This window comes from Trichechus manatus, unplaced genomic scaffold (genome assembly GCF_000243295.1).
Source record: "Trichechus manatus latirostris isolate Lorelei unplaced genomic scaffold, TriManLat1.0 scaffold00014, whole genome shotgun sequence".
NCBI classification, from domain to species: domain Eukaryota; kingdom Metazoa; phylum Chordata; class Mammalia; order Sirenia; family Trichechidae; genus Trichechus; species Trichechus manatus.
The window spans coordinates 10,199,077-10,217,053 of NW_004443950.1; the positions used below are offsets into that span (position 1 = coordinate 10,199,077).

Consider the following 17,977-nt stretch of genomic DNA (forward strand, 5'->3'; position numbering starts at 1 on the left):
AACACATTCTATAATCCTCCGTCCTCTGTCCCCTTCCGCCTTCTAAAAGCTGCTCTGGAGACGATGATAGGAAAAATAGTCCCTTGGCAACGGAGTTCTTTTCACCAGGGGGCGGAACTAGGGCGGGTCTTAAGGGCGGAAATCCATGAGCCCTGTGGCGGGATTGGGCCCTGTGCCCCCGAGGGACGGGCTCAAATGGGCGGAGGGATCCACTTTACGTGGCGCTCCCTCCCCCCCCCCCCGCCGCCTCCATTTAAGGCGTGGAGAGCAGCGCGGGCGACAGTTGCTGTGGTTTCCGTCTTTAGGTGTTTAGGTTTACCTGTGACTTGAAGCTCGTGGACCTAGCATCCCGCTTTCAAGTCCAGCTATCGGTGGCTGCCGATCGGGACGTACGAGCGCAGCGTCTCTTCTTCAGATCAGAGCCTGCCCCCTGCTTTGCCCTCGCCACTCGGTGCCGCTATCTCCTCGGGGCCTAAGTTGGCGCCGGCGCGGCTAAAGAGAAGGCCGCCGGCACTATGTTCAAAAATACGTTCCAGAGCGGCTTCCTCTCCATCCTCTACAGCATCGGCAGCAAGCCTCTGCAGATTTGGGACAAAAAGGTCAGGGGCTTGGGGCGCAGAGGCCGCGGGACTGAGGACTCGTCCCGGAGATCCGCGGGGGTTGTTTCTGTCTCGTTGGGGCCTGGAGGAGGCCAGGCGGTCGCTGTTGTGCCCCTTCCCCCAGCCTGGCGTGACTAGGGTGCGAGGTAGGGGCGTTGTGTAAGCGTTGTGCATGTTGGGTGCATTCGGGGGTGGGCGTGGCAGAAGTTCAAAAGTCCTGGGGCTACGGTGTGGTTAGGAGAGCGGTCCTTCACCTCAAACGTGACTTGGTCGGTCAGTTCCTCTGAGTCTCGGTTTCCCATCTATATAGTGAGGTTGATAGTGCCCATCTCATAACGTGAAATACGTAAACTTGTATGAGGGAGCTTTGGGGACGTCCAGATGAAAGGAGCTGCTGTCCCCTGATTACACAGTATTTACTGACTGCCTGTTTTGTGCCAGGCACTGTGCTGGGCTCTAGACACAGAACCTTTGTTCCAGAACGCAGAGGCCAAGCCAGTATGTTTGGGTTTCATTCATTTGCCTCTTGTTTCCATTGATCCCAAATAAGTCAGAATTCAGTGGCCTTTGGCACCTGCTCCATGTTCATTGCAACTTGAGGCTCTGGCTTTTGTGCCTGATTTCTCCATCAGAAATGCAAAATGGTGCAGCCAAAGGCTTGTCCGGACTAAAACTCAGAGCCTAGTACAAGCCTCATTATCTTTATTCAGGCATCACTCGATGATACTTTCACTGGCGCCAGGAGATGACCATGCCCATGTTCTGGACATGTTGAGTAGGGGGGTATATGCATCTGTCTATGAGTTGGTTGCATTTTATTACTTTGGTGTTTTGTTTCTCATGCAAATTCCCAGGCAGCTATACTCTTTTTAAAAATATAAGTTCAGATAGACACTCTAATATGGTAGATGGGTGATTTAAGGATATCCTTGGCACTGGTCTCTTCAGGGAAATATTGAGAGAGGTGTGGTGTGGTGAATGGTGTTTTTATAGAGATTGGTGTCGACTAGGAGCCCTAGTGGTGCAGTGGTTAAGAGCGTGGCTGCTAACCAGAAGGTTGGCGATTCAAACCCACCAGCCGCTTCCCTGGAGAAAGATGTGGTAGTCTGCCTCCGTAAATATTACAGACTTAGAAACCCTATGGGGCAGTTCTGCTGCATCCTACAGGGTCACTATGAGTTGGAATTAACTCAACAGTAACAGGTTTGGTTTTTGGGTGTGGACTAATCAAAATAAGCAGAGTTTATTGGTAATGAAATTTTGGATTTCATCTCAGAACAACTCCCTGGCTTCCCTTATCCACAGATGAGAGTTTTGGGCCACATAGAGAGCGTGGACAACCTTTTTGTGTCTGTCACTACTAGGGAATTCTGTGTTCCAAGAGCACCTTTGAGGGCGATGTGTTCATAATGTCATTTTCATAAGAGAGTAGAAAGATCTGTATGTAATGAATTTGTTCCTTTGCATATGGGAAATATTTGAGCCAATCTTCTCTTTCACGATGATTCTATGCACGAGTTAGAGCTGATGCCAAGAGTATTACACAGGAAAGCAATGCCTTAATTTTTGTCTATATTACTGAGGTTTTCAGTGCCATGGTTTTGTTCATATTGGAATAAAGTGCTATAAACTGAAAAATTGCACCTCTACAAAGGGAACCCCAGGGTGGGTATACCTGGGAGCTTTGTAAGGATGATGGCTTGCCAGCCATCACTTAGTTATGGGCCCTCCGTTGGCTTGGAGAGAGTTGCCCTTTTGTGCCAGTGAGGTAATTGAACTTGGAAACTGAATTGTAACAAGTGTCAAAGGTCGTTGAAACAGAATGGGACCTGACCTAGGAGAAGTTTTCAGAGCAGCTCAGAGAATTTACAAACCCTGAAAAGATTCCAGTAGTAAGGAGGCCTCAGCACTTTTATTTGCTGAAGCTTTTGTCACAGTTGCCTGTTTTAACCCTTATGGGCTTGATCTTGTGTGGTAGGTTTCATTTTCAAATGCAGCTTTTTGACTAGTCAACATGTTTACACATGGAATATAAAAGCAAAGTAACCATGCTGTACTGTGTCCCTTAACAACGCCAGTAGAGGTCGGATGGTACCCTAATGACATAAACACATGTGAAAACATTGTTATATGCACCGTCAGGGTTACATGAAATAAACTAAACAGACGTTTTGGCAAAGAAGACCTTTAGAAGAGCGTTCATTTTAACCCAGATCCTCATAATAGTAAAAATCACTTAAATGTTTCTGCTCTTCTTATTTAGACTTGATTAAAAGTGTTTAGCAGTGCAAATTTCTCCCATAGGACAAAGGAAGAAGAGGAAGAGACAGGAAGAGTTTGGGGCCATCCGAGAGGCTTTGTTGTATATGTGTGCTTTCTTAAAAATATAAAAGTCTCAGAAAGTGTTGGGAATTCAGTCCGGTTGGGGAAACACTGGGAATTGATAACACTTATCAAAGATCTATTGAGCAACAGCTAAGTGAAAGGCATTGTGTAGACTTAGGGGGATACGCAGTTAGAGAAGACATTTTCCCTGCTCTCAGGGAATAAGGCACAGTTGTAGAAAGGACAAAATTTGGTATGAGGAGAGAAGAACTGTCTACATTTATCTAGACATGGCTCTGACCTTTGCCAGTAGGTACATATTAACCATGGTGCCATTTTTTAGCTATTATTTTGATTTCACTGCCTTTTTTTAGTTACTATTTTGATTTCACAAAACTTTGCTATTTTCCTTCCTGATTTTATGGAGAGAGGATTTCTGTTATTTGGTTTCAGTAAAGAATAATCTTGAGAAATTAGGTTTGAGTTGTTCTCCATGCTCACCTCACCAGGTTCCCCTCCCTCTTAGCACTGGCCTCCTACTGAACTCAGAGAGGTCCTATTCTCTCTCACCTTCAGGCTTTTGCACTCACTGTTCCCTCTGCTGAAACTCACCCCTCACCCCCCACACATCCACCTCTCCATTAGTCTCTAGGTCATAGTGCAAAGGCACTTCCTCAGAGAGACCTTCCTTGACTCTCTAGCCTAAGCTAATTTATATGTTGTTGTGTGCCATCTAGTCGATTCTAACTCATAATAATTCTATAGGACAGAGTAGAACTGCCCCATAGGGTTTGCTGTTGTTGTTGTTAGGTGCCGTCAAGTTGGTTCTGACTCATTGTGACCCTGTGTACAACAGAACGAAATACTACCAGGCCCTGCGCCATCCTCACAGTTGTTACTGTGGTTGAGCCCATTGTTGCAGCCACTGTGTCAATCCACTTTATTGAGGGTCTTCTTTCTTTTCACTGACTCTCTACCTTACCAAGCATAATATCCTTCTCCAGGGACTGGTCCCTCCCAATAATATATCTGTCTTAGTTATCTAGTGCTTCTATAACCGAAATACCACAGGTGGATGGCTTCAGCAAACAGATTTATTCTCTCACAGTCTAGGAGGCTAGAAGTCTGAATTCAGGGCATCAGCTCCAGGGGAAGACTTTCTGTCTCTGACGGTTTTGGGGGATGGTCCTTGTCATCAATCTTCCCCTGGGTCTAGGAGTTTTTCAACGCAGGGGCCCCGGGTCCAAAGGACACACTCCGCTCCTGGCTGTTCTTTCTTGGTGGTATGAAGTCCCGCTCCTCTTTGCCTCTATTCTTTCTTTTATATCTCAAAAGAGATTGACTCAAGATACACCGTAATCCTGTAGATTGAGTCCCGCCTCATTAACATAACTGCCTCTAATCCTGCCTCATTAGCATCACAGAGGTTAGGATTTACAACACATGGGATAATCACATCAGATCACAAAATGGCAGACAACCACACAGTACTGGAAATCATGGCCTAGCCAAGCTGACATTTTTGGGAGACACAATTCAATCCATAACATTCCACTCTCTGCCCTCCAAAAATTCATGTCCTTGCCATATGTAAAACATATTCACCCCATCATATCATCTCAGAAGTCTTAAATCAACTGCAAGTGCAGATTCCATCCTGGACCAAAACTCCTCTTCATCTGTGAAATCTAGAATACGACTTACTTGCTTCCAAAGTACAATGGTGGAATAGGCACAAGGTAGACATTTCCATTACAAATGGGAGAAATTGGAGGGAAAGAAGGGATAACAGGCACCAAGCAAGTCCAAAACCCAGCAGAACACATTACATTAGCTCTCAAGGCTTGAAAGCAATCCTCTGTTCTCTGAGACCATCTAGGCAATGGCCCTGCCCTCCAGACTCTGAGTACTGGCCATGCTCTCTGGACTCTGGGTGGATGCCTCTTGGCCCTGGACTTCAGCTCCGCCTTCCAGGTCCAGTGGGACAGCAACTCTACTCCCTTGTCTTTGGGCAGCCCTATTCTCCTAGTCTGTCTGAGCGGCCGTCCCACCCCCTTGGCCCCAGCAGGCCCTGTCCTTCTGCCTCTTGGGTTGGCAGCCCAGCCCCCTCAGTTTTGGGCATCAGATCTGGCCCCATCCCACTGGCACTCGTGAATGGCAGCTCCACACTCCAGAACCACTCCAGAAGATCTGATTCTTTGAAATTTAGGAGGCTGTGTCCCCACCCTTTGAGACGCAGCAGACTGTGGTTCCACCCTTTGAGACTGAGGCAGCTTCTGCTTCCTCGTTCCTTGGCCTCTTGCTTCCTCAGCCCCTCTACTCCTGGCACTTCTTTCTTGGTGTGAGGTCCCTCTCCTCTCTCCTCCGTTCTGTCTTTTACATCTCAAAAGGGATCGACTCAAGATACAACCTAATCCTTTAGATCGAGTCCTGCCTCATTAATGTAACTGCCTCTAATCCTGCCTCATTAACATTATAGAGGTTAGGATTTACAGCACACAGGATAATCACGTCAGATCACAAAATGATGGGCATCCACACAATACTGGGAATCATAGCCTAGCCAAGCTGACACACATTTTTGGGGGACACAGTTCGATCCATAACAATGTCCAAAGTGCATGAGATGAAGTCTCGCCTTGCCATCCTCGCTTTCAGGGAGCAGTCTGGTTGTACTTCTTCCAAGACAGACTTGTTCGTTCTTCTGGCAGTCCATGGAATAGTCATTATTCGTTGGCAGCATCATAATTCAAAGGCATCAATTCTTCTTTGGTCTTCCTTACTCATTGTCCAGCTTTAGCAAGCATATGAGGCGATTGAAAATGTCATGGCTTGGGTCAGACCACCTTAGCCCTCAAAGTGACATCTTTGCTTTTTAACACTTGAAAGAGGTCTTCTGCAGCAGATTTGCCCAATACAATGCATCGTTTGATTTCTTGACTGCTGTTTCCATGGGCATTGATTGTGGATCCAAGTAAAATGAAATCCTTGACAACTTCAATATTTTCTCTATTTATCATGATGTTGCTTATCAGCCTAGTTGTGAGGATTTTTGTTTTCTTTATGTTCAGGTGTAATCCATACTGAAGGCTGTAGTCTTTGATCTTCATCAGTAAGTGCTTCACGTCCTCTTCACTTTCAGCAAGCAAGGTTGTGTCATCTGCATATGACAGATTGTTAATGACTCTTTCTCCAATCCTGATACTGCGTTCTTCTTCATACAGTCCAGCTTCTCAGATTATTTGCTCAGCATACATGTTGAGTAAGTACGGTGAAAGGATATAACCTTGACGCACCCCTTTCCTGATTTAAAACTATGCAGTATCCCCTTGTATTGTTTCAACTACTGCCTCTTGGTCTATGTACAGGTTCTGCAAGAGCACAATGAAGTGTTCTGGAGTTCCCATTCACAAGATTATCCATAATTTGTTGTGATCCACACAGCTGAATGCCTTTGCATAGTCGATAAAACACAGGTATACATCTTTCTGGGATTCTCTGCTTTCAGCCAAGATCCACCTGACATCAGCAGTCATATCCCTCGTTCCATGTCCTCTTCTGAATCTGGCTTGAATTTCTGGCAGTTCCCTGTCAATGTACTGCTGCAACTGTTTTTGAATGATCTTCAGCAAAATTTTACTTGTGTGTAATATTAATGATATTGTTTGATAATTTCCGCATTCTGTTGGATCACCTTTCTTTGGAATGGGCACACATATGAATCTCTTCCAGTCGACTGGCCAGGTAGTTGTCTTCCAAATTTCTTGGCAGAGACAAGTGGGCACCTCCAGCCCTGCATTCATTTGTTGAAACATCTCAGTTGTTATTCTGACAATTCCTGGAGCCTTGTGTGTGTGTAATCTTATGCGAGCAGATTGCCAGGTCTTTTCTCCCATGTAATGGATGATGGGTTCGAACCACTGACCTTTCAGTTAGCAGTCATGTACTTAACCACTTGGGCTGCTTGTTAATTTCTATAAACTCATAGAACCTTTATTTACATTATAGCATCACACTTGAAATTAGCTTCTTAAGATCTGTATTCCAGACTAGACCGTTAGTTAGCTTCCTGAGAATAGAGACCTTTGTAAATTGTAAGCCAAGAGTTTAAGAAGAAGTTAGGGTTTTCTTTAATGTTCCCTTAACTTCTGGGACCAGAAAATTTTACATTTATTAAAGGACTCTTGTGTTTAATATAAGCATTGTTCTGGTTTGTAAGGAAAGTACCATGAGGTTCTATTCCTACTCATGCCTGTGTAAAATGTAGTAGGATTTTCAATCATAAGTGAAAATATTATCCTAAAAGTCCACAAGATGAAGGTATAACTTTATGAAAGCATCTCTTTCACCGTGTCTTTCAGCTGCTGCTGCTTCTCCCCGTTCCCAAACTGAGTATGAGAATCAAAGTCTTGTTCTTCGTTGTTGTTGAATAGTGTTAGCTTACATTCCCTGTTCCAAAGTTTAAAAATGAACAAAGTCCCTCTCCAGAAAAAAAGTTCCCACGTCATTTTAATTAGCAGACCTTGTTGGTACATGTTAAACTGATGCGATTCCCAGTGGTAGAATTGAGTACACGGAGGGATAACGTTTGTACATGAAGGTTTTTTTTTTCCTTCAGACTTTCCCTGGGTCTGTCAGACAGATGGTGTTCTTCATGATTCCGACTTTTTACTGTAATTGGACAAAGGCATGGATTTTAGTTAACACTTGCGCTGTCGAGGCGTGGTTAGGAAGAGACTGGTTAGAAATGCACAGAATGGTCCTTACTTCAAGGGGTTGGCGTAAATGCCCAGAGATGCCTGTCTGCTGTCTGGATAGTCGCTGTGAGTGTAGGAAGAAAGGAACCTGCAAAGCCTGGGCCGATGAATCAGAGCTATGCCCATCTCGCCCTGCAGAGGTCTCCCTCCTCCTGTCTTCTGAGTTTGAGCCCAGCCCCTAATCCAGGGCAGAAACTTGCCTGCTGTATGGACAGCTCTAATGGCTTAATGTAAATTGGAACATGTGTCATTAAGACTAGAATGCCAGATGGCTGAGGGTTCAGCTGTCTGCCAGGATAAGTGGGTGGAGCCAGAAAAATGAAAGTGGGGGGAGGGAGAGAATGGATACAATTCATATGTTATTTTTAAAGCACTCTTAGAAGTATAGAGCACTGGACAGCTTCCTCCCTATCCCAGTAGTATTTTTTTCCCCTCAGCTTGACTTTCCTCCCTGGGGCTTACATTGAGGGGGGAAAAAATCAGTGTTCTTTATCAGTCGCCCCAGCTGGGAGAGTGATTGCAGGAAGGGCTTGAAGTTTCCCTTCTTGGTGTCTGCAGAGGCTGAGAACTGTTCTGAAGATCTGTGTTTGCCAGCAGCCTGGGTTCTGAAGCTCCTAGGTCCCTCCAGCTCATGGGGCGAGGGATGAGGTTCATGAAACAGATAACATAAGATTGGCTTTAACTTATTTTTGCTGGAGGAACAAAATACTCATAGGCCACACTTTGATGGTGGGAATTTATCATGAAATAAAAAAGAATAAGCAACTCAAAAACAATTGGTGAATCTAAATCTCTCTGATTTAGAAAGGGAAGTAAAATAAAATCTGCTTCCACCGCGAGCAATAAAAGCTGACCGGTTCATTTTATCTTCATTTCAAAGCCAGGCCTGCCTAGTGACCTCTGAACTGGAAGGAGCTAAGGAAAGGAAGTTGGTACTTTCTGAGGGCATGTATCTTCTTATAAGTGTTTGTCACAACCTGGAGGAGGAGAGGGGGTTACTTCCTGGAAGACCTTTATAAACCAGATTGCCAGATTGGGAGGGCTTGCCCCAAATTGCCCACCCCCTCCCCTGCATCCCCTTTGATCTTAGTTTTAGAGCCTAGAGAAGCTTTGGGAAGTTTCTCACCCTCTAAGTGCTCATACCATTTGCCTTCAAGTCAATTACAACTTAAGGTGACCCCATGATGTGTGTCAGGGTAGAACTGTGCTCCATAGGGTTTTCAATGGCCAATTTTTCTAAAGTGATCGCCAGGCCTTTCTTCTGGGGCACCTCTGGGTGGACTTGAACCTAACGTTTGTGTTAGCAGCCGACTGAATTAACCATTTGCACCACCCAGGGACTCCCTAGGTCCTTAGGTACTCATGTTTCTGATTAATTGCCTCCCTCCTCCAGCCTTGCTCTTTTCTTCCGGTGAGTGTGTATTTGTAGCCCTTTGAACTTAATAAGGTGGAAAAGTCATAATTTTATTAACATCTCAATTTAATTTGATTTCAAAGCTTTGGCAGTTTATGATACGGGAACACTTTTTTTTTTCTTTTTCTTTTTTAGAGATTGAGCTCTCTCCTTGGGCTCTATTTACTTTCTCTGTTTAGCTTGTCTCACCACCAGCCAGATTAAAACTCTAGAGAGACCGATGGACATTTCTTCAAAGAAAGCTGCTTTTTTTCCCTCCAAGTTCTCTTGTTTTGTGGGATGCATTAACCCATTTTGTAAGAGTTAAATTTGTGAGTGTGGTTGAGAGAAATCTTCTCTTTAGGAAGTTATTGAAAGTCCGACTAAGAATCAGCTTGCCTCCGGGGCAGACGCGTCGGAATGCTGCAGAGTGTGTTCTGGTTGCTTTGCGCAGTGTAAGGCATTGTTTTCTTCTGTAAAGACGCGAATATATCACATTTGCTGGAGTGTTCAGTGAAGTCATCTGCTGTAAACTTTGAGATGGGCCGGAGGCAAATTCCCTAACATTTTCTCCCTGTAAGATCTGGCTGGGCTTGCTGGAATCGAGGGAGGCCTCTGTTGACTCTGGCCTGAGACTTTTGGAGATTTAAGAGTTGAGCCCACACTTTTCAAAAGTGTTGAATAAATAGCAACATGTTGCCTTTTAGCAGTGGTAGCCCTCTGCTCCTGATTACTTCTTGATCCTTTCAATGTGACCGTCCGTTTGATCTTTGCATTCTGTACCTTTCTAAGAAAGAATAAAGTTACTGAGAATAATTAGTGGTATGTTTTAAAATTAGTGTTTTGCATCTTATTGGCATACTGCCAGTTCTTATCACATTATTTGGAAGAAATTCTTGGTTAATTCTTTCTTCATTAGCAGGTCTGACCGATTTTCTACGGCAGCTGTGGGCCAGAGAGTATAGGAGACATACTGCCACTTTGGTTGGGAGCATTTCTGTGGGGAATGAGGTGGGCAGTGTTGGCATGCTCTGCACAGACCCAAGCCTTTGTGCTCTTAATCTCCCTTGGAAAGAGGCCCAGAATTCAAAGCAGGAGGTCATTGGATGTCGCCAGCTTTGTTTGAGAAGCACTTCAATGTGACGTTTGTGTCTTGAGAACCCAAGAAATGCTACATTGGCAGAGATCGGGGGCCCATCGAGCCCAGCATTCTGTCTTTGACAATGGACGCCAAAGGCTATATTGTGGGAAAGCACAGTTGCAGTTGCCCTTCATGGTGGCTATCTCACGGGCTTTGCCATATACCCCAGTATCTCTGGCTTCCTGTAATAGTCCATGTTATCCAGGAATTAAAAAAAAATCCCCTCAAACCTATTCATATGTGCCAACTCTTAGGGTGACAAATTCCAGAAGTCAGCAAATATTTGAATGCTTAGTTTCTGCCTAGCATTGTGGAAGATACAAAAGATGAGATGGCCCCTACTCTTGAGCTCATAGTTTTTGAGGAGACAAGACTCATTTGCAGCTTGTAGAAAAAGGTGGGCAGTGATATCAGATGTCACCTGGGGAACACCAAACACACCTGGAGTGGATCAAACTCCTAGTAACAGAGCTCACAGAGACAGATGTCTAAAAACAGAATGCCATATTATTAATAATCTATGTTGAAAAACACAACTGTCAGACAGACTCCACACTGTTCTCTCTCTACAGGCAGATCTTAGGAAGAACCAGATTGTAATCAGAAGGCTGATTAGTGAGCCAAGGGGAGCTTTAGTCAGTGTAATTGAGTCATTGACTTGACAGCCCAGCACAGCCATTTCACTATACCTAGAGAAGACCAGGAGCTCTGGTGGCCTGGTGGTTAAGAGCTCGGCTGCTAACCAAAAAGTCAGCAGTTCGAACCCACCAGCCGCTCTTTGGAAATCATATGGGGCACTTCTGTTCGGTCCTATACGGTCGCTATGAGTCAGAATCGACTTGTTGGCAATGGGTTTGGTGAGCAGAGAAGACCACGTTTGTCTTTCTGATGCTTCTCATTCTCCTGGTTGATCTTTTCATGCGTTAGTACATTCAGGCCCTAACAGTCCAGCCCTGCCCTGAAAGTGTCTTTGCATATCTCTGCTGTGTCCATATTAGGTGCGTAAGAGTTTAATGCTGGAAGATAATTGTTCTTTCCTAAATATTTTGAGGGGAGGAATCTGTATTGAGTATGGAACCATGGACTTCCTGCATGTACAGTAAACAGCACAAAGCAATGTAGAATGAAGTGCTAAATTATGTAGTCTAGACTACGTGAGCCAGAAAAACAAATCAGAGAGGGGAGAGGTCAGTGTGGGCTGGAAAGGCTGAAGAACGCTTCTGTGTGTGGCACAGATAGGACTTGAATTCATACTTGAAGAAGTAGGAACTTAGGGAAAAGAAGATAAGTAGGAGTAAATCCAGGGGAGTAATGCTTTCGCCTTTTGGTTGCCCTTCTCCTTAGTGACACTCAGCATTTTGTTGACCTTTCTGGCCGAAGGAGTATTTGAGGCAGTATGGGGTAATGCAAAGCCTGCCTGTTGATCCTGACTCTCCTGCTTAGGCTCTGTCGTTTGCACTCTCTGCGTCTCAATGTCCACGTCTGTACAGGGGAGACAATGCCACCTTCCTGGGATTTTTGTTCTTGTTAGGATTAAGTGAGAGAATATAGATGAGTGTTCTTAGTGCATGATAAGCACTCAGTAAATATTAGTTGAATCTGAATTGAGTTGATTTCTTCAAGAAGAAATTTATCCTGATTTACAGATTGCCAGATTACCTGGGATTCCCATGGTGGTGACGGGACCTTGTTTAAAGTAATGGCTTGGCTTTCTTGCTTGCAGTAAGCTTCAACATACTGTGTCACAAACTTCTGTGTTATGCCCATTGGGCTACCTTGGTTTTCCTTGAATGGTTTTAGTCAGCCTTCAGAATCTTTACAGGGTTGCTTCCAGAGATTTCAGTACTGACCAATCTAATTTTCTTCCTTGCAGGTACGGAATGGCCACATCAAAAGAATCACTGATAACGACATCCAGTCCCTGGTACTTGAGATTGAAGGAACAAATGTCAGGTAGGTTGCCCACGCTTTCAGAGACATTGTACACCAGGGAAGCAGTATAGCAGAGTGATTAATATCACAACTGCAGGGTCAGACAGCCTGGTGTAAATAAATCCCCGCTCTGCTACTTAGAGCTTACCCTGGGCCTTAGTTTCCTTATCCGTAAAGTAGGGATAATAACAGTACTTCTTCCCTATAGAGTTATTGTGAAGATTAAATAAGTGAATATGTACAAAGCACTTAGAACCATGCTTAGTACACAGTAAGTACTGTGGAAATATTAACTATTATTAATACTTAACCAAGGCAGAGCGGGTTGCATGAATCATTCTGAAGTCATGGTCCAGTAGGTGGCCAGTATGGTTTTCGGTGCCACTATGGTCTTAGTTTTGGGTTTCTGTCATTCGATAGTTCTTTTGGAGAATCGAAGTCTTCTCCCACTGGAAGAACTTCCTAAGATCCACTTGGTCTCACTTTGTTTTTCAGATATTATATGTTGTCATCTTGTCCTGTACTAAGTTCTTCTGTTTCTGAGGTCAGCATTATTTTAAAGCATCAGCTGACTTAAGGGTTGAGGGACTCGTTGGATCTTTTAGATCTGCCCGCCATGTCTTACTGCTGTGCATACCGCACAGGAAAAAAGACAAGTAGTTTGTTTATTGGTGTCTCCTCTCTCTGCAGCACTACGTACATCACATGTCCTGCGGACCCAAAGAAGACACTGGGAATTAAACTTCCCTTCCTCGTCATGATTATCAAAAACCTAAAGAAATATTTTACCTTTGAAGTACAGGTAACTGTGTGCACATGCATGTGTACACTCTCAACTCTACCAAAGAGATAGCCTTTCCTCTTACAGGAAATAGGGGCCCTGGGAAAGTATCTTTATCCTTTTGTATGTATTCTTTTCCATCTCTACAGTTAGTTTAATGTAGCTCTTGTTATTATGATTTAAATTTGGTATTAGTGATCAAACTTTAATGCCAGATTTTTAAACAAATAGTAACCACCTAGGAAATCTGGTCGATAGCTGCAAGATTTCAAAGCTTAAGCGTTAGAATAGTGTCCGTTTGGGGAGTAGTTATTTAATACTGGGCTATTGTTGGTCACTATTTTAGTATTTTTGATTTTCCAAAGGGAAGAACTTTTATGAAATCATTCCATGATCTGAGAGTCACCCTCCTATGTCCTAAGCAGCTGGTGTTGTCTTGGCAGCAAGTAAGATAAACTTGCTACTCCCGGGCCATCTGTGTTCGGTGTGACCTGTATCTGGGCTGTTTATTCTCGCTCAGGTCTCAGCCTTGGGAAACTGGCCTGTGTGAGTTCAGGTCCTCGGCCGTGTGCTTCTTCAAGACTGAGCTAACGTGACTCTTCTCTCTGTCTCACAGGTACTTGATGACAAGAATGTGCGTCGGCGGTTTCGGGCAAGTAACTACCAGAGCACTACCCGGGTCAAACCCTTCATCTGTACCATGCCTATGCGGCTGGATGATGGCTGGAACCAGATTCAGTTCAACCTGTCAGACTTCACACGGCGGGCGTACGGCACAAATTACATCGAGACCCTGAGAGTGCAGGTACCTGCTCCTTTTCCGGCTGGAGCCTCAGGTAGGGGGAGGGAGGCTGTGCTCTCTCTGACACTGCCTGGTGGCCCGAGTGACACAGTTGTGTGCGTTTCTGGCTAAAGTTCCCAAGTCTCTGTCCAGAGGGCTTTAGCCTTGAAGGGATTCAGGAAATCTTTAGAAGTCTGCTCAGATATACTGGGAGAATGCAGCAAATACTCCCTCTTGCCAGAATCCCCCCACGCCAAGCTGAGGAGATGCTGAAGAGAGAGAGCTTTGCCAGCACCGTGAGAGCGGCTCTAGGAGAATCAGGAAAAGGAAAGACAGTAACGTTTAGCTTCTGAAAATAAGTCTTGCGTCCACAGATCCATGCGAACTGTCGCATCCGACGGGTTTACTTCTCAGACAGACTCTACTCAGAAGACGAACTGCCGGCGGAGTTCAAACTGTATCTCCCAGTTCAGAACAAGGCAAAGGTAAGCTGGCTGCCTCATGGGAAGGCCAGGCAGTGAGCTGTGGGGAGTAGCTTCCTGGAGAATACTGTCTAAGGGATCAACTGCAGAGCAGCTCTGTGTTGAGGCTTTGGAGTACCTTTATATTATAAGATCCTGAGTTGTCTTCTGCCATCAGGAATGATCCGGCGAAGTGTCCAGTTATTGCCCTCCTCACCTCCACAAGGTGATCCTGCCCCTCCTGAGGGCACCCTGCTGCTTCCTGCTCAGAGGCCTTGTTCGAAGAAGATTCTCCATCTGAACCTCTTTACCCCAAGCACTCAGTCCCCTCTAACACAATGGCGGCGCTTCCATGCCTGCCTGCTGATGTATGTGCATTCCCCCAGCCCAGGTCCACTCGAGTGTCACCAGAGGCATGGTGCTGGTGACAGTGACCATCTCTTTTCTAATAATTTAAACAGAAACCTTTCCTCTTTGTCCCCTCTAGCAATAACTGGAATGCAAACCGAGGGATTGACCCTGGACATGACTCTTCATTTAAAAAGGAAACTATCTGGAGGACAATGCAAAAAGCCGGAATATTTATTAGTTCACTGTGCTGTGGTTCTTTTATCTCCTACTTGGTGTCCCTTGTGATGGACCCCAGTGACCCTGCCATGACTCCGTAATTGCCTTGTAAGTACAGTGAGGGATAAGCCGTCCTTTGAGTGACTCGTGAATGCTGAAGTTTCTCCTGCTGCCTGCCCCAGGGAGTGGGGAAATGCATCTACCACGAACGTACAGAATTAAAGATGTCCAACAAGACAGTTTCAGACCAATCTGTCTTTCTATGGTGTGTTCTTTGTTTTCTGTATTATCTAAATATATGTATCATATGCTGTGTGATACTCATAATCTGGAGATGAATAAACTGGGTTGGTAAATTTGTCCTATTTTGTGTCTTTTTCAATGGTGGCATTTCGCTTTCCTTCATGATATGGAAATAGAATTATTTCCAAAGAACATCTCGTACATTCATGCCGTGAACTAGTTTGCAATGAGCATTTAAAGAACCAGACAGATACATGTAGATACTGATTTGGAACAACTTCCAAGATAAACTAAATGGAAGAAACATGAACTGTGTCTGACCAATAGAATCATCTTGCTAGGGATTAGGTCCTAAACTGAGTTTAAGACAAAAATGGCACATCCAGACTGCCCTTAACACCTCGAAAAAACCAAACCCACTGCCGTCGAGTCAGTCCTGACTCGTAACGACCCCATAGGGTTTCCAAGGCTGGAAATTTCTACGGAGATTTACCTTAGGCAGGTACTATATTGGAGGCCCACATGTTCCTGTAATAATCAGCACATCTTCTGTCCTACCTATAGGGTCGCTATGAGTTGGAATCGACTCGACAGCAACGGACTTGGTTTCTTTGGTTAGTGTCCCCCAGCCTTGGAACAGCCTACCATTTCCTTATGAAAGTACTCCAGATGGAGCACTTGCCTTGAGTTTAGGGACTTAGGAAAAAAATATTTCTTTAAACCCTGGAATCCCATGAGGGAGCTGAAACCTTACATTGCTTTTTCCATTCACGTTTACTCTGGGGCATGTGCTTGTTTAGCGGAATGAACCTGGCACCTTTCTTCTGCCAATTACAAATCGTTACATTTGTGCAAGTTAAACACTTATATGATACAGCTGTATTGTATGTAACATTTCTGGAGGGAAAGCAGTTTGGGGGCCGAGAAGGGAATATGTAGGTATACCTAGATGATCTTGAGGGACGCACAACTATACAGTGACTACATCTGAGGAGAATGGTTTTGTATCACTATGCTTTTTTTGTACTATAAATAGGATATTTTTGGAAAGGTGAAATTCATATAGTAAAAAATTTCAAAGTCAGAGAAAAAGACCATCTCAGATATTCTGGATTTGCTTGCTTTCCCACAGAGATGAGACTGGAATTGGGGCACCGGCCATTTTGACTTTGGTAAGAAGTAAAAGCAAGCAGACGTGTCATTACCATTGCTGTCTTCTGAGAAGTAACGTGGCTAAGACGCACTCTCCTCCAGCCCCTCCTCCAAACCTCTGAGGAAGGCAGGAACCACAGGGAGGTGTGGGAATGGAGGGAACAGTGCTCCATTGCTATCTTGCATGACCATCACTGAATGTTCATTTATCCTCACAGTTATCTAGTGCCTGACACTTAGGTGGGCTGTCAAGATGAGTTCCCCCTTTGTTCAAGTGCTAACAACCAGATTGGAACAGCCTTTCCCACAGATACTGCCCCTGTCCTTTGAGAGCCACCAGTTGTTCTGCACCACAGAGCTACTTTTGTCCACTTCCCATCAGCCAAGGTGACAGAGCCTGCTCTTTCAGGGCCAGCCCCAGTCAAATGTGAATGTTGTCTCGCTTCCCCATCCTGAAACACAGTGGCTGTCAGGTTCTTAGACTCCATGTGCCTGTCCCTAGCATGCTGAGTGACAGCAGGACTCCTCAGAAATGGTTGGGGTGGGGGTGGTCAGTGACTTCAACAGAGCTGCTGTCTCCGGCCACTCTGTAGTGAAATCTTTCCTCCAATCTGGAGTCTATTGTGGATGAAAGATGCTTTTGTGGAGGCAAGAAAACTGGTTAACTTTTCACCTCACTTCAGTGCCAGGCCATCAATGAAGAGCTCCTGGAAGTCCAGAGAAACACAGTAATGCACTCTCCTCCACACAGAGCGCTTTTCACCCCAAGGCGCTGACAGACTATGTATGGCGATTACCTCACCACCGACTTTGGGGTGGAAGGTGGCAGCTGTTGGCTTCCCAGATGCTTTACATATCCACCCAAGAGGAAGCGAGGGGGCGTGAGCCTGATGGGATGTATTTATCTAAGCTGGATCCAGGCCAGTGAGGATTGTGGCACCAATGACTCCATGGCCCCCTTGCTCTCAGCTTTCTAGCTCTCCAGGAAGATGACAACTAGTGAGGCTAAAGGAAAGAGGGAGGAAAGAACAGCCTGCTGGTGCTCGAGGCCTCCCTGATGGAGTATGAGCCAGGATGACCTGGGATCATGGTGATTGGCTCAGGCAGAGTTGCGCTATCCTGTTCCTTGAAGTCATAGAGTGTGTTTTAGAAGGAATTGCCTTCCCAACGAGAGAAGGTTAATTCACATGAACTTGAGGGGTGGGCAAGCAACCATTCCTGACAGGGCTCAACATGGGGAAGAGCAGATCCACTACAGCCCTTGCCACTGGCATATGTTACGGATTGAATTGTGTCCCCCCAAAATATGTGTTGTAAATGCTAACCTCTCTGCCTGTGGTTATAAACCTATTTGGGAATGGATTGTCTGCTATGTTAATGAGACAGGGTTAGTGTAGGGTGTGTCTTACATCAATCTCTTTTGAGATATTAAAGAGATTAAACAAGCAAGCAGCAGAAGCAGAGATGGGGGAAAAGAGATGTCAAGCCACGTGAAGATCACCCAAGAGCAGAAGCTAAAATAGACAAGGACCTTCCTCCAGAGCCAACAGAGAAAAAGCCTTCCCCTAGAGCCAGCACCCTGAATTTGGACTTCTAGCCTCCTAAACTGTGAGAAAATAAATTTGTTTGTTAAAGCCACCCACTTGTGGTATCTCTGTTACAGCAGCACTGATAACTAAGACAGCCCATCAACTGCAATGAAAAGGAATAAATTAACAGGTGCAACAACATAGAGGAACCTTCCAATCACAAAGTAGAGTGAAAAAGTAAGACAGCATATTAAATATGATTCCATTTACATAAAAGTTTAAAACAGGAGAAACAACATATTCTAGGATACATTCA

General features: G+C 44.9%; 1 protein-coding gene across 1 annotated transcript; it reads left to right on the forward strand.

The window, feature by feature from the left end:
- The first annotated feature begins 265 nt into the window (after nucleotides 1-265).
- Nucleotides 266-15,178, forward strand: CFAP20 (cilia and flagella associated protein 20). The gene is made up of 6 exons (XM_004371538.2): nucleotides 266-599; nucleotides 12,089-12,168; nucleotides 12,838-12,949; nucleotides 13,545-13,733; nucleotides 14,084-14,194; nucleotides 14,658-15,178. Exons 1-6 carry the CDS (start codon nucleotides 516-518, stop codon nucleotides 14,661-14,663), a joined length of 582 nt encoding a protein of 193 aa, XP_004371595.1. The 5' UTR covers nucleotides 266-515; the 3' UTR covers nucleotides 14,664-15,178.
- Nucleotides 15,179-17,977: the final 2,799 nt, after the last annotated feature.

Bases quoted from the DNA above. Each gene is read 5' to 3' on its own strand.
- CFAP20 (XM_004371538.2), top strand. From the start codon at position 516: ATGTTCAAAAATACGTTCCAGAGCGGCTTCCTCTCCATCCTCTACAGC. The intron at 12,169-12,837 runs GTAGGTTGCCCA...CTCTCTCTGCAG, and splicing joins ATTGAAGGAACAAATGTCAG to CACTACGTACATCACATGTC. The intron at 13,734-14,083 runs GTACCTGCTCCT...TTGCGTCCACAG, and splicing joins TCGAGACCCTGAGAGTGCAG to ATCCATGCGAACTGTCGCAT.